At 46.1% G+C, this 17,861-nt stretch overlaps 1 protein-coding gene across 4 annotated transcripts in view; it reads right to left on the reverse strand.

Moving 5' to 3' along the window:
- Nucleotides 1-15,499, reverse strand: part of ZNHIT1 (zinc finger HIT-type containing 1) — a 32,909-nt gene extending 17,410 nt beyond the window's left edge. The window contains exons 1-6 of one of the 4 annotated variants that reach the window (XR_003940007.1): nt 15,430-15,499; nt 12,783-12,950; nt 9,197-9,276; nt 4,857-5,026; nt 1,141-1,613; nt 317-799 (exon numbers count right to left, since the gene is read on the reverse strand). Coding sequence is in view for 2 of the 4 variants with exons in the window: in XM_030187536.1 (XP_030043396.1) it covers nt 1,592-1,613; nt 4,857-5,026; nt 9,197-9,276; nt 12,783-12,950; nt 15,430-15,454 (465 nt within the window). In the remaining 2 variants the exon portion in view is untranslated. Of the gene's footprint in view, nt 1-316; nt 1,614-4,856; nt 5,027-9,196; nt 9,277-12,782; nt 12,951-15,113; nt 15,194-15,429 lie in introns of those variants that run through there. The other 3 variants (XR_003940006.1, XM_030187536.1, XM_030187537.1) reach the window with 3 other exon arrangements.
- Between the last annotated feature and the right edge of the window lie 2,362 nt (nt 15,500-17,861).

Consider the following 17,861-nt stretch of genomic DNA (forward strand, 5'->3'; position numbering starts at 1 on the left):
AGCTTATGGTCTATTCAATACCACATACACATCTCCCTAAACTGGCAGTGATACGAAAAAAATCCAAAGCATAAAGCATATAACCTCTTTAAAGATGGATTAATAAATATACATAAACAACCCATATCTGCTTAAGTCTCTCCCAGTATAAACGCTGTTCGATCTGCCGATACCAAAGCTCAAGTCCTGGGATAGCTTTCCAAAGCGTAAGCTATCAGAGTCTTCAGACTCCGAGCAAAGAGTGACCTTGAACAAAACCACAATAAAAACAACATGTTTCGTGTTCTGCTTTCCTAAAAAAAAAAAAAAAAACACAAAACAAAAACAAACAAAAAAAAAAACAGAACCCCCACCAGCATATAGGGAAATTTCAGTCAATTTGTTTCCTCAGAACAGTGGAAGAGATCGTAGTATTCATCACATGAAACGCTGTCTTGTTTTTGTTTGTCTACATGTGCTAAATGCAAAAGCCCACACTTAATGTGCACTGAAATGGTTTTAGCATGTGCTAAACGAGACAAACATCAGGCCCCAGACCTCCAGGGTTTTTCCAGCCTTGGAATTTGGAACAAAGAGCCAAGATCCATCCTTAACAGCAACAGGAACCTCCTTATAGGGGCACCTTTAAGACAAAATATGGAGACTCACAACTCCTCTGTTGATATGTTTCACAGATACAGCCTTGATGGTTTGTGTGACCAGAGGAAGGGGGCCGAGGAACCTACTATGGTCTGGCCAGTAAAGACAACCATCGAGCAGGAAAATCTTGTTCTTCAGATGAGAAGTTTCAAAGCAGCTCCTTAAAAACAAAGTTGCTACAGGTAAAGCTCGTCATCTTAATCAACCTGTTATAATTGCCTGCCTAAACAGCTAGCTCTGATTCACTTTACGCAGGTGGGTTTCCCACTCTGCAGACGGCGCTTTGCTTTTCCGTGTACAAACTCAGAAATCCTGCACAATTCTGCAACACACCTCTGAGAAGCAAATGAGAGAGACAGAGGCTGGCAACCAACAGTTCCCTGTTGATGAGTCTCTGCCACATACATCATTTCAAACAGCCACTCATGGGAAACAGCCACTCATGGGAAACAGCCACTCATGGGAAATGCAGAAAAAGGACAGCTATTCAGTATCAATTACCATTTATGCCTGGTTCCTCTGGAGTTAGCACCCTTGAGACCCTTAAAGACTACCATGACATTGCCCACATGCCAGTATCCAGCGAGGTCATCCTCTGTGTGTCTGTATTATCTCTCCTCCAGGAACTGCCCTATAAGGATTTAGTAGTGAAGTTGATTCCACGGTAGAGTTTTGCCTGAAATACTAAATTCTATCCAATGGCTTCATTGGGCATCAATGTTCTGTTTCTAGGGTGAATTCGATCTTAGTTGCTGGCAGGGAGATTTTTGCTCTTCTTTGAAGCAGCTTTGAGCGGCGAGGGGGGGGGGGGGGCTCGTTAATCCTTCTTGCCCTCCTAAAAGGTAGAAGGTTCTGGGACATGGTTCTGACCCAGTGGTGATGGACTCCCCCTCCTCTCTGCAATGGCTAGGGGATCGCTACCTCTGGTTCTGGATGGAGAGAAGCAGAGGGACTAAACAGTCCACTTCAAACACCTACAAAATAAAAGAAAGGGGATGAGATGACAAAAAAGGGTTGTGGCAAGAAAAAGAGAGAAACCAGAAGGTAACTGAACCACAAAGTCCCATGGAACGAGGAACAGTACACAAGGCAGTGGGAACGAAGGAGGGCTAGACAAAACTCAGGACTACTACAGTTAAAATTTTATTGCTTAAAATATGTATAAAAAGTAACAAAATAAATGCTCAAAATACAGCGTTTTTAAAACAATACGCAGCAAAGTAAAAATGCTAAAAAATCCAGTAAAGAGCAGCCTAGTGGTTAGTGCAGTGGACTTTGATCCTGAGGAACTGAGTTCGATTCCCACTGCAGCTCCTTGTGACTCTGGGCAAGTCACTTAACCCTCCATTGCCCCTGGTACAAAACAAGTACCTGAATATATGTAAACCGCTTTGAATGTAGTTACAAAAACCTCAGAAAGGTGGTATATCAAGTCCCATTTCCCCTGTCCCCCTAAAAGTAAGGTCAGTGCTCAAGACTCCACACGGCACCGTGTTTAAGCATGCAACGTGCCTGCCTCAGGAGTCCGACCAAGAGTATGTCAAAATATTCTGCTATGTACAAAAAGCAAAGGAGGTCTCTAAAAATATCGTGCACGTGTATGCAAATGCACAATGTGAAGAACGGTAGTGTCAAAAGAGGACGTATATTGTGAAAATGCAAGATGACAGCGTTTAGGGCTGAATCACTTTGCTCGGAAATGGGAGACACACCCCTAGGCAGAAGCGTAAGTCCAAAAACACCAAAGTAGGGACGTCAAACAGCTTTCCAAAAACAAATCCAAGAGATGACTCCAAAGGTAAACACGAAAGTCAAACCTTTTATTCGACATTGAGTTAAACCAGGACTCGACATTGAGTCGTGTTTCGGTATGAAGTGCCTGTCTCGGAATTGAACACAAGCAGATCCTTTGATCCCAAATAAAGTGTTAATATATAGAAACACCAACAACGGCATGTCGCGATCAAGGGATCTGCTTGTGTTCGATCCCTTAGATGTACACATACGTTGCCTGCTTCTTGTTGTAATACCTGCCGGCATTTTCAGTGCATTACCAGCAATACTTTTACAGAGGAGTAACCGAGAAGCTTTGACTCCTGAGGCAGGCGTTTCATGCTCCGTGTCAAGTCCTGGTTTAACTTGATCTAATAATTCGCACCTCCAACGTTCTGATGCTGACTCCGTGGCAGTGAAGCCGTGTAGTGTTCGTAATCACCCTGCCCTCGAGGGAACTCTGTATAGTTGCCAGGGAAAGAAATGCAACGTCAGAAGGAGAAGGGACCAACCACAGGCCTCGCACTCGCTCTCAGTGCCCCGCACCGGCGGGAAGGGAAGGCTGCATAAATATTCACCCACCGGAAGTTCTTCACTACCCTCCGAGTTCCAGGGTTGTCGTCCGTCCTCCCTCCCTCCCAGTTCCAGCGTCCCCCCTCCCTCCCAATTCCAGGGTTGTCGTACGTCCCTCCCTCCCTCCCAGTTCCAGGCCCCCTCCCTCCGAATTTTAAAAGTCATCCTGACTTACCTCGCGCGGTAGAAAAGCGTGCACGCTCGGCACTTACTTCAATTTTCCCTTCTCTGTCTCTTAGCTCTGGTCCCACCCTTGCGAAAAACAGGAAATGAGGGCGGGACCAGAGCTGAGAGACAGAGAAGGGAAAACTGAAGTAAGTACCAAGCCTGCACGCTTTTTACCGCTGCTTGCCAGCTGCTATAACTCCGACGAGGTAGTCAGAATGACTTTTAAAATTTGGAGGGAGGGGGCCTGGAACTGGAAGGGAGGGAGGGAGAGACAATGACCCTGGAACTCGGAGGGAGGGACGACGACCCTGGAACTGGGAAGAAGGGGGGGGGGGCCTGGAACTGGGAGGGAGGGAGGGACCATGGAACTTCCCTTAAAAACATTAATGGCAGAAGGTGATTACCTTGCTAGCGCCCGTTTCATTTTCAATGAGAAACGGGCTTTTTTTTACTAGTGTTCAAATAAAGGTTGACTTTTGTGTTTACCTTCGGCATCTCCTCTTAGATTTGTTTTGCAAGGCTGTTTGACATCCCTATTTTGGTGTGTTTGAACAAAGGGTTCTGTAACAACTTTTAATGTAAGGCAGAGGAGCAGACACACAGGAGGAGGGTGATAATCGGTGAAGTTTGTGAGTAAAATTACAGAGGAAGAAATAATCAAATCTCCACATGTCATTTCCAGTGCATACTCTGCATTTCTATTCCACACGCCTGCCTTATTTCAGTGGGAAATTCCACAGGTGGCTTCCCTTTGAAAAGGAGCTGGTAATTCACGGGTACAACTCCTGCCTGAAATGAAACGTCAACCTCTGTAAGGGGAGTCAATTCATTGCCCTCTTCGTAACACAACTTCTCACACCATAAACAAACTGTCACCACAGCACTCAAAGTTACGCTTAAACTAGAAGCACAATTATTAACTAATTTCAGTTGACAATTAAACAAGATCATTAAGACTCCTCCCCCCTCCCCCCCATTAAACTTTGGTTTAATGAAGAGGCTTATGAGGTCATGCTAAATATCTGTGTGTTGAGGTTGTGTTTTACTGTATATGTAACCCCCCCAACCCCCCACCCCCTATCCCCAGGGCTCTGAAAGGTTAGACCTTGCTACACCAAACTTTATGTCCAAAGGACACCTGGAGGTAAGTCCCTACGTGTTTCTTCTTTCATGACCTGGGGTCACATTTTAAGCATATAAAGAATTTGAAAGCTGTTTCGAATCTGGAGTACTCAAAAAAAAAAAAAGAGAAGTAACCCCACTCCCACCCACATTAGAGTCAATCTAAACAACAGCAATCACAGAAAAAAATTAAATGTAGTATTTAAAAAGATCTTCTTATGGACTGGATGACTTCCAATGAATACAGCTCTGGAAACAGTGCTGATCAAAACACCCGGAGAGAATGAAAGAAAACTAATTTGGATTCTTCATATTAAGTCCATTCCCTTTGCTTAGATTATGAAGCCAAGTATGTTAAGGGACGTCGCTGTGCTGCTCATCATCAGACGTCCCTCCTTCATGCAAGTCTTACACCAATTCACACAGAGTATGAATACGGCACAGACGGTAGAAGAAACAACTTAAAAGAAAAGAACAGCTAGGGAGGACTACTAAAGAAACAGCGACAGCTAATAGCCAGGGTGATACTGGGATGACTCAAGGTAGTTCTGCTACTCCCTGGCACAGGATGCTGGTCTCACCTTGTTTCCTGGTGCGTCCCCAGACACTTCACACAGCAATAGCGAGCTCCACAGGAGACGCAGGTGTAGTTGGAAGGGTAGCCACAGACAGCACAGAAGTGGCGCTGTGGGAACTTAGAGGGGGGCGCACAGGCAGTGAGATAATTGGGTCCCTCACCGACGCTCAGATTCTGTGTGGGGAAACAGGGTTAAGTCACAGCACTTTTGTTTTCATTTGCATATGAAAATAACCCCTGAGCTGTACAATGACATCCATCTTCCCAACAGCTCTACAACCCTTCTACCCAAAGAAGAAGAAGGAAAAAAAAAGGGTGGGGGGTGAAGGGAGATGCAATCTGACCATCACGGACAAGAAACTTCAAGATTCAGCAACTGTATATCCCTGCATTTCAGCCAAGGGCCCTCTAGAATTCCCCCCATTTAGCTGAAAAGAGAGGTTTTGTACCTAACAACTTGTCCTATGCCACAAATACGCAAAATCTTCGACGGCCGTTTTGTCATATGGAGGAACTCCTTCAAATTTCCAAGCTCCAGCCAATGCAGACTTTTGCCGTATGGAAACGGTACCCAAGCAGATTATTTTGAGAGATTGTCAACCCAGGCACCCTCTGTTAAATAAGAATACCAAAATTACTAATTAGGGGATAACTCTTTTAATTCCAGAGGCACTTTTAATATCTATTACACAAAGACTCCAGTATTTTTTTTCATATCACAAAAACGTTTTTATTGTATTGCAATGCCCACTAACCTCACCAGCACTGCTACCTAATGTTAAAACCTCACGCAGTCATTCCTCCACTCACCTTGCACCACCTGTATTTGAATACAAAACAACTGGTTTCACATTTAAACTGCATACTTATGCTGTTTCTTATTTTACATATGTTTACCATACTTATACATTATATCATGCACAAATGATCAGAACTCAGTCCTGCCAGCTAGATAGTCCTTTTCCCACAGACGCCACGCCTTCCGCTTGGACGCTGTAAAAGTGTTTCCACGTAAACGCTGGATGACTGCTCTTCATGGAAAAAACACTGTATGTCTGTTGACCCTCTGTTGGCTGATTAAATACGCCACCTCCAATCATCTGTATGCATCGCAATACAAGTGCTCTGTGCTCGGTGACTAACTCAACAGTCCACCATATCTGTTTCATATTGTGCCCGTTCCCCAATGCAGGGACCGCATTTCACAAATCTTCCTCAGGAGGAACCACCATCAAATTTCTTCTACATATCAAATGGCTGCCCGAATACAGGTGGTGCAAGGTGAGTGGAGGAATGAATGCGTGAGGTTTTAACATTAGGTAGCAGTGCTGGTGAGGTTAGTGGGCATTGCAATACAATAAAACGTTTTTGTGACATGAAAAAAATACTGGAGTCTTTGTGGAATAGATAAGAATACACCTGGGTCCCAAGGAACCGCGCTCATCCTACCCCACCTCTGAACTCTTGTGTTGGACAGGTTTCCAATAGACCCTGATCATTCATTCTACTTTTGATGGTCTGGATCTTCCAGGTCTTGCCAGCCATCTGCTGGGGAATAGTCTCAAGTCTGTCTCTAAACTTCCCCTTCTTGCTTACAAATCTATTTTTCTTTTAAGTTTTTCTAAGTAAATGGCTCTGACTTCTCTGTGCAGAAGACAAGGGTGTCCAACCTCGGCCCTCACCAGGTCAGCAGGGGTTATTCTAAGTTTTTCTAAGTAAAGGGCTCTGACTTCTCTGTGCAGAAGACAAGGGTGTCCAACCTCGGCCCCACCAGGTCAGGTTTTCAGGATTTCCACAGGGGTTATTCTAAGTTTTTCTAAGTAAAGGGCTCTGACTTCTCTGGGCAGAAGACAAGGGTGTCCAACCTCGGCCCTCACCAGTCAGGTTTTCAGGATTTCCACAATCAATATATACGCGATCTATTTGCATACAATGGAGGCAATGCATGCAAACAGATCTCATGGGTATTATTTATTTGTTACATGTGTATCCCACATTTTCCCCACCTATTTGTAGGCTCACTGTGGGCTTACATAGTGCCGGAGAGCCGTTGCAGACTCCGGTGTAACAAATACATAGTGAAGTTGTGGTAAGATCAAGCTCACGTGGTATAGTCACATAAGGGAATTGTGCCACGAAAGAGTTGTGCTATGTCCATTACGGGTTTTTTTTTTTGTGGGTGTGTGTGTGTGTGTGTGTGTGTGTGTGTTGTGTGTGCGTTGCCAGAGATCAGGCATTTATGTTGGATTGGTAGGGTATGCTTTTTAAACAGGTTAGTTTTTTTCTGGAAGTTTAGGTGGTCGTTCGTAGTTTTTCAAGGCTTTTGGTAATGCGTTCCACAGTTGTGTGCTTATGTAGGAAAAAACTGGATGCGTAAGTTGATTTGTATTTAAGTCCTTTGCAGCTTGGGTAGTGCAGATTTAGGTACGTTCGTGTTGATTCGGATGTGTTTCTAGTTGGTAGGTCGATCAAGTCTGTCATGTATCCCGGAGCTTCACCGTAGATAATTTTGTAAACCACAGTGCAGATTTTGAAAGCAACGCGTTCTTTGATCGGGAGCCAGTGTAGTTATTCGCGGAGGGGTTTTGCACTTTCCAAATCGCGTTTTCCCGAAGATGAGCCTGGCTGCTGTGTTTTGAGCGGTCTGCAGTTTCTTTAAGGTTTGTTCTTTGCATCCTGCATAAATTCCACTGCAGTAGTCTAAATGGCTTAGTACCATTGATTGTATTAGGTTGCGAAATGTTTCCCTCGGGAAGAATTGTTTCACGCGTTTGAGTTTCCAAATTGAGTGGAACATTTTCTTTGTTGTGGTTTTCACTTGGCTCTCTAGTGTTAAGTTGCAGTCCACTGTGACGCCGAGGATTTTCAGGCTGTCTGAGAAAGGGAGGGTGTAATCTCGGGTGTTGATGATTGTGGGGTTGTCCGCGTTGTGTTAGGATGAGATGACGAGACAGTGTGTTTTTCTCTTTGTTGAGTTTTAGTTGAAATGCATTTGCCCAAGAGTCCATGATGTTCAAGCTAATCTTGATTTCGTTGGTGATTTCTGTCAGTTTAGATTTGTACGGAATGTGTGACATCGTCTGCATAGATGGAAGGGTTAAGTCCTTGGTTGGATAAGGTCTTGGCTAGGGGGGTCATCATTAGGTTGAAGAGGATTGGTGATAACGGTGATCCTTGTGGCACTCCGCAGTCTGCTTTCCAAGGTGATGATATGTTTGAGTTTGATTTTACTTGGTATGTTCTTGTGGTTAGGAAACCTTTAATCCAGCTAAGTATGTTACCACCAATCCCGAACTTATCTAGTAATCTTATTAATATATTATGGTTTACCAGGTCAAATTGGGGGAGTATGTTTTTGCCTGTTGCAATTTCCTGCTTATCAATAGAAATCAAACAAAATAAAACATGGAAAAGAAAATAAGATGATACCTTTTTTATTGGACATAACTTAATACATTTCTTGATTAGCTTTCGAAGGTTGCCCTTCTTCCTCAGATCGGAAGTAAGCAAATGTGCTAGCTGACATTGTATATAAGTGAAAACATTCAAGCATTACTATGACAATCTGACAGGGTGGGAGGATGGGGGTGGGTAGGAGGTATGCATGGGGACATCAAAGCATTTCATTGATATTCTAACAGGATGGGTGTTGGTAGGTGAGAGGAGGGTAATAAACAGAGAAATAAACAGAGAAATACAGCTTATGGTTTATAATGGGTTAGAAAACCCAGATCCTTATTAACTCCCCATGCATACCCCCACCCTCCCACTCTGTCAGACTGTCAAAGTAATGCTTTGATGTTTCTCTTATATATACTATCTGCTACCACATTTGCTTATTTCTGATCTGAGGAAGAAGGGCAACCTTCAAAAGCTAATCAAGAAATGTATTAAGTTATGTCCAATAAAAAAGGTATCATCTTATTTTCTTTTCCATGTTTTATTTTGTTTGATTTCTATTGATAACCTTAAGAGTGGACTAACACGGCTACCACACTCCCCAATTTCCTGCTTGAATTTGGCTAGGAGAGTGAGTAATACCGTTTCTGTGCTGTGTAGGGAGCGAAAACCTGACTGTGATTCATGTAGTATTGAGAATTTGTGTATATAATCTGTAAGTTGTTTGGCTACCATACTTTCCATAAATTTGGCGGACATTGCGGAAATCCTGAAAACCCGACTGGATTGCGGCCCTCAAGGACCGAGGTTGGACACCCCTGGCATAAGACAAGCTTTTGATGAAGCATTTAGTGGTTCCTCCCCAACCCCCTTTAAAGTCACAGGGCAGCGTTTATGCACACTGCCATCCCTCTCAGACGTCCACCCTACGTCACGTGTCCTCACCTGCTCCTCCAGGAGAGTCTGAAAATTCTTCCGAAACCTCAGCTTGAAGTGATCACCCCTGGTTTTCTTTTTCTTTTTCCCTAGAAACAAAACACACATATTTCTTCTTATAAGCCGCTATGAAAAAGGCTGAACAGAAAAGCAAAATAGAGAGCTTTAGGACGGCAGTCATTTATAAAGAACCAGTGCCACCTTCTGGCTGCTGAACGGCAACATCTTTCCACATGCTTATTATTATTATTAATTACATTTGTACCCCGCGCTTTCCCACACATAACAGGTTCAATGCGGTTTACATAGTAAATAGAATTACAAAATAAAATAAATAGTTACATGAAGAAAATATGGCGGAGTAGGTGTTCCAAACATTGCTTAATACCTAAAGGTAAGATTTGCTGCATCATCGATGTGTACTGTCACTACGCTATATCTTACGTATCCAACAACTGGCAACTCATCATTCACCTACATAAATCTCAAACAAATCTTTAACAAAACATTTATAAAATGTACATTAAAAAACAAACAAACAAAACATACATGAGGAAAAACATACCATCAAAATGCTCTATATTTGTTCCGTACATTTGATTTTCAAATTGACATATGCAAACAAGTCATTAAAGAACAGGCAAAAAAGGAGAGTTAGATCTTATCTGCATTTTTGTTTCCCTTAAGTCCCTCCAAACCAGTCCTAACATGTACGTATTTGCTCTCCTGCCAGCAAATGGAGACTGAGAGCCACCGACTCAAAGCCCTCAGCCTATATAGGGTCCTGTGCAGCTACTCTCAACCAGTATTTCTCTAAGAAAGCAGTGTAACATAGTAACATAGTAGATGACGGCAGAAAAGGACCTGCACGGTCCATCCAGTCTGCCCAACAAGACAACTCATGTGTGCTACTTTTTGTGTATACCCTACTTTGATTTGTACCTGTGCTCTTCAGGGCACAGACCGTATAAGTCTGCCCAGCACTAGCCCCGCCTCCCAACCACCGGCTCTGGCACAGACCGTATAAGTCTGCCCAGCACTAGCCCCGCCTCCCACCACCGGCTCTGGCACAGACCGTATAAGTCTGCCCCGCACTATCCCCGCCTCCCAACCTCCAGCCCCGCCTCCCACTACCGGCTCTGCTATCCAAACCCTTCATGACCAAACGGGCAAAAAAAACCCACCACATGCGACATTAACATAAACTTGCAGCTCTGCAGCCTGAGTAATCAGAAGCTAAAGAGATCCCAATTACCCTTAGCTCCCAGTTCCAAAGATAGTCACGTCCCTCATCTGTAAAGATTTTCCTAGGGTGGATTATAGGTCTGAAGAGGCTCAAAGAAAGAAAATTAGCAGGTAACATCTAATTTCCCCTTCATCGTCATCCCTCCAGACCAGTCGAGATGCGTGAGAAGTACCAAAGCAGTCCTTAATGAAGGAGGGACCCAGACAACCCAGTCTTAAAAACTCCAGCTCCAAAAGCCAAATCTTAACGAGCTTGAATGCCGTCTACAATGTCTTTGCAAACAAATGCAGAGATAACCAGGTAGCTGCCTTAACAATGTCTTGCAGTGGGAATTAGGCTATGTTCGGCCCAGGAGGCAGCCTAAGCCCTTGTAGAATGTGCCTTTCAACACCACAGGCACTGGCCTGCCTCTAATGATATACATAGATGGTATGGCCTCTTTTAAGTGTAGGCTTTCCACCTGAGTGGATGAACACAAAAATCCCACGAGGTCAAAATACAGATAAACAAAGTGGGAAGTAGACCAATGACTCCAGAAAGATGAGACTATGATGATGTAGTATAAATAAACTTTATTGTAGACTCGACACAAATTGAAAAAAATTTTAATAGAAAAACTTTTTGTCTATTAAAAATTTTTTTCAATAATGTTTTTTTAATATTATTTACATTTGTGCCACAGATGTTAATTTTAAGCTTTTCTCTACAAATCTTTAGACTCCTGAGGCAGGCCTGTGGCCGAAACACAGTACTGTGTCGAGTCTACAATAAAGTTTATTTATACTACATCACCATGGCTTCCTTAAGCCATCAAGCCACAGCTACATTAGAGGCTGCTTTGCCCTTCCTTACTCTGAACACAAAATGTGGCCATTTCTGGGAAAACATCACTAAAGTCATAGATCCAGAATGTTGAGAATGGACTCCTGAAGTGAAAACTGGCCAATCAAAATTTAGTTGAGTTTCACACTTGTGAATCATTTTAACAAACTGAAGACACTGCAGAACTGAGCTTATCAGCACTCAGCTATTTACCCTGCTTGACTGCCCAAAAAAGTGAGGGGTCTGTTTACTAAGCCGTGCTAGTGGCTTCCACGCAGCATTGCCGACACAGCCCATTCAAAGTGAATGGGCTGCGTCGGCATTAGCACACAGCCAGCCGAGCCAGCGGCTTTGTAAACCCCAGAGCGATTTGGCACCTCTGAGCCAAACAGGACAACACCTACTGAACCTAGCCCACTATTCTTTCCCAATTAAATTTTTTTTTTTTAATGTGAAGAGCTCAAACTCCACCAGAATTGTCTTCAACCAAGGAATCCAGACTGCAAAGGTCAGCTCACCGTCTGCTGGAGACTGAGAAATACTGGCTAGATGAGAGCTGCACAAGATGCTATGGGGGTGAGGGCTTTCAGTCGGTGGTTCTGTCTCCATCTGCTGGCAGGACAGCAAATACCTATGCACCTGGACTAGTTTGGAGGGATGACTATGAATAGCCACTTATTTGTCGGTGTATTCCCACAACTAAGGTAACAAAAAGTGCCGACACTGTTAAAGTTTCAGCACTCCATTCACCTGCTTTAAAACCTTAGTGCTTATCAAACTTTCTGTGGCCATGACCCCATTATCAGCCCATCCATACTTCAACCCCAAATGTGAGCTGTGTGATCCGATGTGGATGCATCACCCCCAGTTTGGGAAGCCCTGCTCTTTCGCACCCAGATGTAACAGTATTGCAGACACATGCTTCTAAGGATCTTTTTGGAAAGGAAAAGTCATATTTATGCAACTTGAAGCAGCTGGCCATCTCTGCAATCCGCCCGAGCCATATTTTAGAGCTTCTCTGTTTTATACTACTGTAAACAAAACATCACCATGGAATTCAAAGAAGGATGGGATAACCACAGAGGATCCCTAACGGCAAGAGGATAGACTTCAAACCCCAAAGCAATAGTCAAATGTCTTTTTGAACTTCAAAAATAGACATGTATGTGGGGAAGAGGGGAGATAACCTGCATGGAGTGGCAGTTATAGCCCTAACCACTTTACTGGGCAGACTGGATGGTCCACACATTAGCCCATTTACATGGACAGAAACAAACAGGAGCAAAACTATCTCAAGCTGGCACCTACTGAGGAAAATGTATGACCCAATTCATTGCTATGGTTGTAGTTTGGAAGGATGATTCCGTTTATTTTCCAAATCCCTGCTCCCTCTGAAAAAAAAAAAGGGAAAACAAAGAGAAACAAGTAACACTGTGGAAAAGATGAGGAGTGCGATTGTGATTTTGCTTTCTGAAAACCAAGAGAAAGGAATGTAAAAGCTGTCTCCATGTCTGGAACTCTACTCACCAGTGTCTGGGTCATCATTGAACTGTGGAAGGCGCTTCAGTTGCGGGAGGTTAGCGTGCGGGTCATCCTGAAAGTTGTCCTTCTCCAGCTGTTCCAGCTGCCGGTTTATCCGGCGCTGCCTCGTCGCCTTGTCCAAGATCCGCCGCTGGTTCGGATCTTGCAAACGAGCTGTGGAGTATGGAAATTGAGGTTAAGCAACGGAGAATGCATCAGGAACAGCCTGCATCGGTCAAGGGTTTCTTTTCCCTCCCCCCCCAACACCCCGATAAAGTATTATGGCAAAGCTAGTTGAATAAAGCGGACAGAGAACCCTCAAAAATATCAGTCATGGAAGTGCTTAAAACTATTAATCAAACTCTGTAGAGGGATATAGATGTCACAGTACTGATCAACCCGCTCAAATTTCTTAACCAAAACAGGTCAAGTTTGCCTCCATCTTAACCTCCAGGAAGAAGGGCTTGTCATGAGCTGAGCATGGTGCAGTATGACTTCAGCATCTACAGCATCAGAAAGCTGTTTGAAGTGTCTGAACTCTATTACCTAATAACTGTTTAATACTTCTTCTTCTTCCACCTCAGTTAGAACCAGTGCTGAGATCGGCACCATGGGTCTTTGAGCTCTTCCCTAAGTCGAGACTTGTCGCTATTTTAAACCCAGTGTGTGGGCAAGCTATCTGGATAAATCTACCACTGAACACAACTGGATAACTTTAGGTCAATTTTTTGCTGCTCAGTCTTACTACTTAAACTTTAGCCACGCCCTGGGAATATCTCCAGCAAGGGCTCTTTGCGTGGGCCAAAGATTTGCCTGGATAAAATTTACCTACTTATCTCAGGTTCAGGAGGTAAAATTTAACCCCAACTCCAAGTCAGCCATACAAATCTTTTGCATGGGAACCTTGCCATTTGTAGGCCAGTCAAAGGTTCTGGGGCAAGAGTCATGCACCAGGACACTATCCCAAATCCTGTATCATGGGCTCTAAATCTCCTGACCAGGTATCACCCTTAATGCTGACAACTTCTTCCCTTTCCCACCTCCAAAGGACTGAGAATGCTGCCTCTGACACATCCCCAGTGTCACGGTTGTGGCCGTATCCCATGCCTACACTCAACTCTCCTCCCGGTGACCAGGCCCTGTGGCTGCTATAGGCTGCCTTCTCCCCGTTTCCTAAACGTGTTCCAGAGATCATTACAGTCCTATTCTGATGTGCCAGCCTCGCTTTGGTGTTCCTGTAGCCAAGCCTCACTCTGGTGTTCCTGCTGCCAAGCCTCGCTCTTACTCTTGACATCATCAGTAAATGCCTTCATAAAGCGTCTTGAAACCTTCCTGCTTTGCCTTTGCAACAGAGGTCTTCAGACGAGTTCCTGTCTGTGTGTGCTTCTTGTACTTCCGTCCTGCTTGCTGCAGTCCCGCCTGCTTTCTGCTTCTGTTCCAGTCCTGCCTGCCTACAGCTTCAGCTCCAGTCCTGCTTGTACCAGCCCTGTCTGTTTTCAGCCTCAATCCCTGTTTAGGTGGTTCGCCGGCAGTGGCCCAAGGGCTCACTACTCCTGATGCTGTGACACCCAGCTGACTCGGATCAAAGTGGTTGAGTTGAATGGTGTTGTAACACTGAGTTCTCTCCATAGGGTTGCGTTAAAGGTTTAGGCCCCTTTATGGTTACATTTTCGAATATTCTCTGTCTACATTGTGTAGCTATCTTTGGGACTGCAGAACAAGTTTTGGCATTCTTATTGGCTTGACTATGCCAGTTATTTGGGGGGGGGGGGGGGGGTCCAGCAATAAACCTAAAGTCCATGACTCGTGGTATTTGTAGCTCCCAGAATAACATAAAGAACCCCTGATGTTTGGTCTGTGTTCCTCGCTCGTCTCTCGTTATTCTTTAGCATCAAAAAGCAGGAACTATTATATGTCCTTGTGCAGTTCTGCGTACACCAGGTAGCACTGTATCCGCAGTTCTCACGCAAAGAGTCATGTCACCAAAACTTTGACAAGTCTTGAATATTCTATGCGGGCCTGCCCTTTTCGCAGCAGTCACATGTGTACCCGAGTGTCTGGTGCTTGTGGTGATGTCCCCTCCCCCGCTAGACCGTAGGAGACCCGCTTGCTCTCCTCCCCTTCCTGCCAGTCCTGATTACTGTGAAGTACATTTTTTAAAGGTGGTAGAAGGTGAGGGGGGAAAATAGTGGGGGTGAGTCTGTATGGGAGAAAATAAGAAAACTGACCAGCATCAAAACCCCCTGCAGTGGGTCACACATGGGGGAACCCTCATTTGTTAGCTATTTCAGAACATGAACAACCACTGCATTATAATAATAGACACTCAGGTTTTACCTCCCTCTCCCTGCATGCAGACTTAAGCAGTGGGGACAAACCAGCGCTGAATCTCCCGCCTGAGCCCTAAGGAAGCTTCAAAACGGCCCAAAGGGTTCTGGGAATTGTAGTCCCACGAGAGTGAGTGACAGCACGCGGACTAGCTACAATTCCCAGGATGCTCTGCGAGACGCCATTGAATTCCCCTCGCCCCCCCCCCCCCCTCCCTTCTGTACCGCCAACTCCCGGAAATGGCTCCGCTCCCAATCTTGTCCCCCCCCCCCGCGCGGAACCTGGCAGGAACGGAAAATCGCCCTTTTCCGCCTCTCTGTCTCACCCGACGTCTTCTTATCCGCCACCATCTTAGCAGCTCCGCCCCACGCCGCCAGCTTGACTGAGAGTGCGCACTGCGCAGGCGCCGGAGGAGGAGGCGGGCTGGCTCGTCTCTCTCGCGCCGGAGAAAAGGCGGGGCTACGGCAGTGTCTGAGGACAGGGAGGGAAGCGAGAACTTAGTCTCTTTTTATTTCGCTTGGTTGTTGTCATAGAATCACATCTGTGGTGGAGGAGAAAAAAAAATTAAGGAGGATAGGCAAGGCAATGACATCTTGTCTAGGGCTTCAAGGGGTGGGAAAGGGATCCTCAGGAGCTTAGCCTAGAATGGGTGGCAGAGCTGGTGGTTGGGAGGCGGGGCTAGTGCTGGGCAGACTTATACGGTCTGTGCCAGAGCTGGTGGTTGGGAGGCGGGGCTAGTGCTGGGCAGACTTATACGGTCTGTGCCAGAGCCGGTGGTGGGAGGCGGGGATAGTGCTGGGCAGACTTATACGGTCTGTGCCAGAGCCAGTGGTGGGAAGCGGGACTGGTGGTTGGGAGGCGGGGATAGTGCTGGGCAGACTTATATGGTCTGTGCCAGATCCGGTGGTGGGAGGCGGGGATAGTGCTGGGCAGACTTATACGGTCTGTGCCAGAGCCAGTGGTGGGAAGCGGGACTGGTGGTTGGGAGGCGGGGATAGTGCTGGGCAGACTTATACGGTCTGTGCCAGAGCTGGTGGTGGGAGGCAAGGTTGGGGGTTGGGAGGCGGGGATAGGGCTGGCCAGACTTATACGGTCTGTGCCAGAGCTGGCGGTGGGAGTCAGGGATAGTGCTGGCCAGACTTATACGGTCTGTGCCAGAGCTGGTTGTTGGGAGGTGGGGTTGGTGGTTGGGAGGCGGGGATAGGGCTGGCCAGACTTATACGGTCTGTGCCAGAGCTGGTGGTTGGGAGGCGGGGCTAGTGCTGGGCAGACTTATACGGTCTGTGCCAGAGCTGGTTGTTGGGAGGCGGGGATAGGGCTGGCCAGACTTACACGGTCTGTGCCCTGAAGAGGACAGTACAAATAAAAAAGTAGCACATATGAATTTATCTTCTTGGGCAGACTGGATGGACCGTGCAGGTCTTTTTCTACCGTCATCTACTCTGTTACTATGTTATGTTGAGAGGTTCCCACTGACGCCAATGAGAAAAGGAGGCTTTAGCTGTAGTGCAGGGATGCTCAACTGGTCCTTGGGAGTCACCAGTAGGGAGGGACACATCCAGCCAGTCAGGTTTTCAGGATTTTTATTTATTTATTTATTGCATTTGTATCCCACATTTCCCCACCTCTTTGCAGGCTCAATGTGGCTTACAATACATCATGAATGGTGGAAATACATGAGAAAATAGACATGTAGTATTACAGAAGGATCTCGGGTAACACGATAATAATAAGACATCATCATAGTAGTGTAACAAGCGGATGTTATAAGACAATTCTGGATATATGTGGAGGAGTTCACATTTGCTGATCTTTGTGGTATACCTTGTTAAAGAGATGGGTTTTCAGTATCCACAACATCACTCTGTATTTGTTCATACCTATATTGGCGATCGCCTCTACGGTAACATGTAAGCCACGTTGAGCCTGCAAATAGGTAGGAAAATGTGGGATCCAAATGTAACACATAAATAAAATATGAGAGAGATTGGTGTATCCTCAGCACCAGTGGTACCCTGTGGGATGGGGGAACTCCAGAAGGTGTTAAGGAGGAGCAGAATGACCAAGGGTGTCAGGAAAGGCTGGAGCAGGGGAGTAGCTACGTCAGGCTGCGGGGGCATGGGCCCCCCCAAGATTTGGCCCTGGCCCCCCCCACTGCTGACCCCTTTGACCCCCCCTTCCCACCGCCGCCATCAGGTATCTGTGCCGGTGGGGGTCCCCCGCCAGCTGAAGTCCTATTCAGCGCCGGTCTGCGGGCCGGCGCATTGCTGCAGCTGATGTGGAAGGATTCTGTTTCTGTGTGAGGATGTTTCTGCAGGACGTCAGGACAACTCACACAGAAACAGCCAGCACAGGTACCTGACAGCAGTGGCAGGGGGGGCGCCAGGGGAGGGTCAAAAGTGGTGGCGGCGGTGGCTAAAATGTGCCCCTCACCTCAGGCTCTGGACCCCCCTCCTGCCGAAGTCTGGCTTTGCCCCTGGGCTGGAGTCAGAGGTGGACTGACCGTACAGGCAACCGGGCAGTGCCCAAGGGTCCAGAGAGTCTGGGTGCCCAGTGTCTCCCCCCCCCTGCACACCACAGCCCCCCGAGCCCCAGTGGGCCCTCCCTTGGCCTACCTTGACGGACCTTGGTGGTCTAGTGGCCTCTTTGGAGCAGGACAGAACCCCACTCTTTCCTGCCTGCTGTGCTGCTCTATCCAGCACTGCCGTGTCTTCAAAATGCCTGCCGAGACCTGTGAGACTGCTGCAGGAAGTCTCG

This window comes from Microcaecilia unicolor, chromosome 14 (assembly GCF_901765095.1).
Source record: "Microcaecilia unicolor chromosome 14, aMicUni1.1, whole genome shotgun sequence".
Classification (NCBI taxonomy): Eukaryota; Metazoa; Chordata; class Amphibia; order Gymnophiona; family Siphonopidae; genus Microcaecilia; species Microcaecilia unicolor.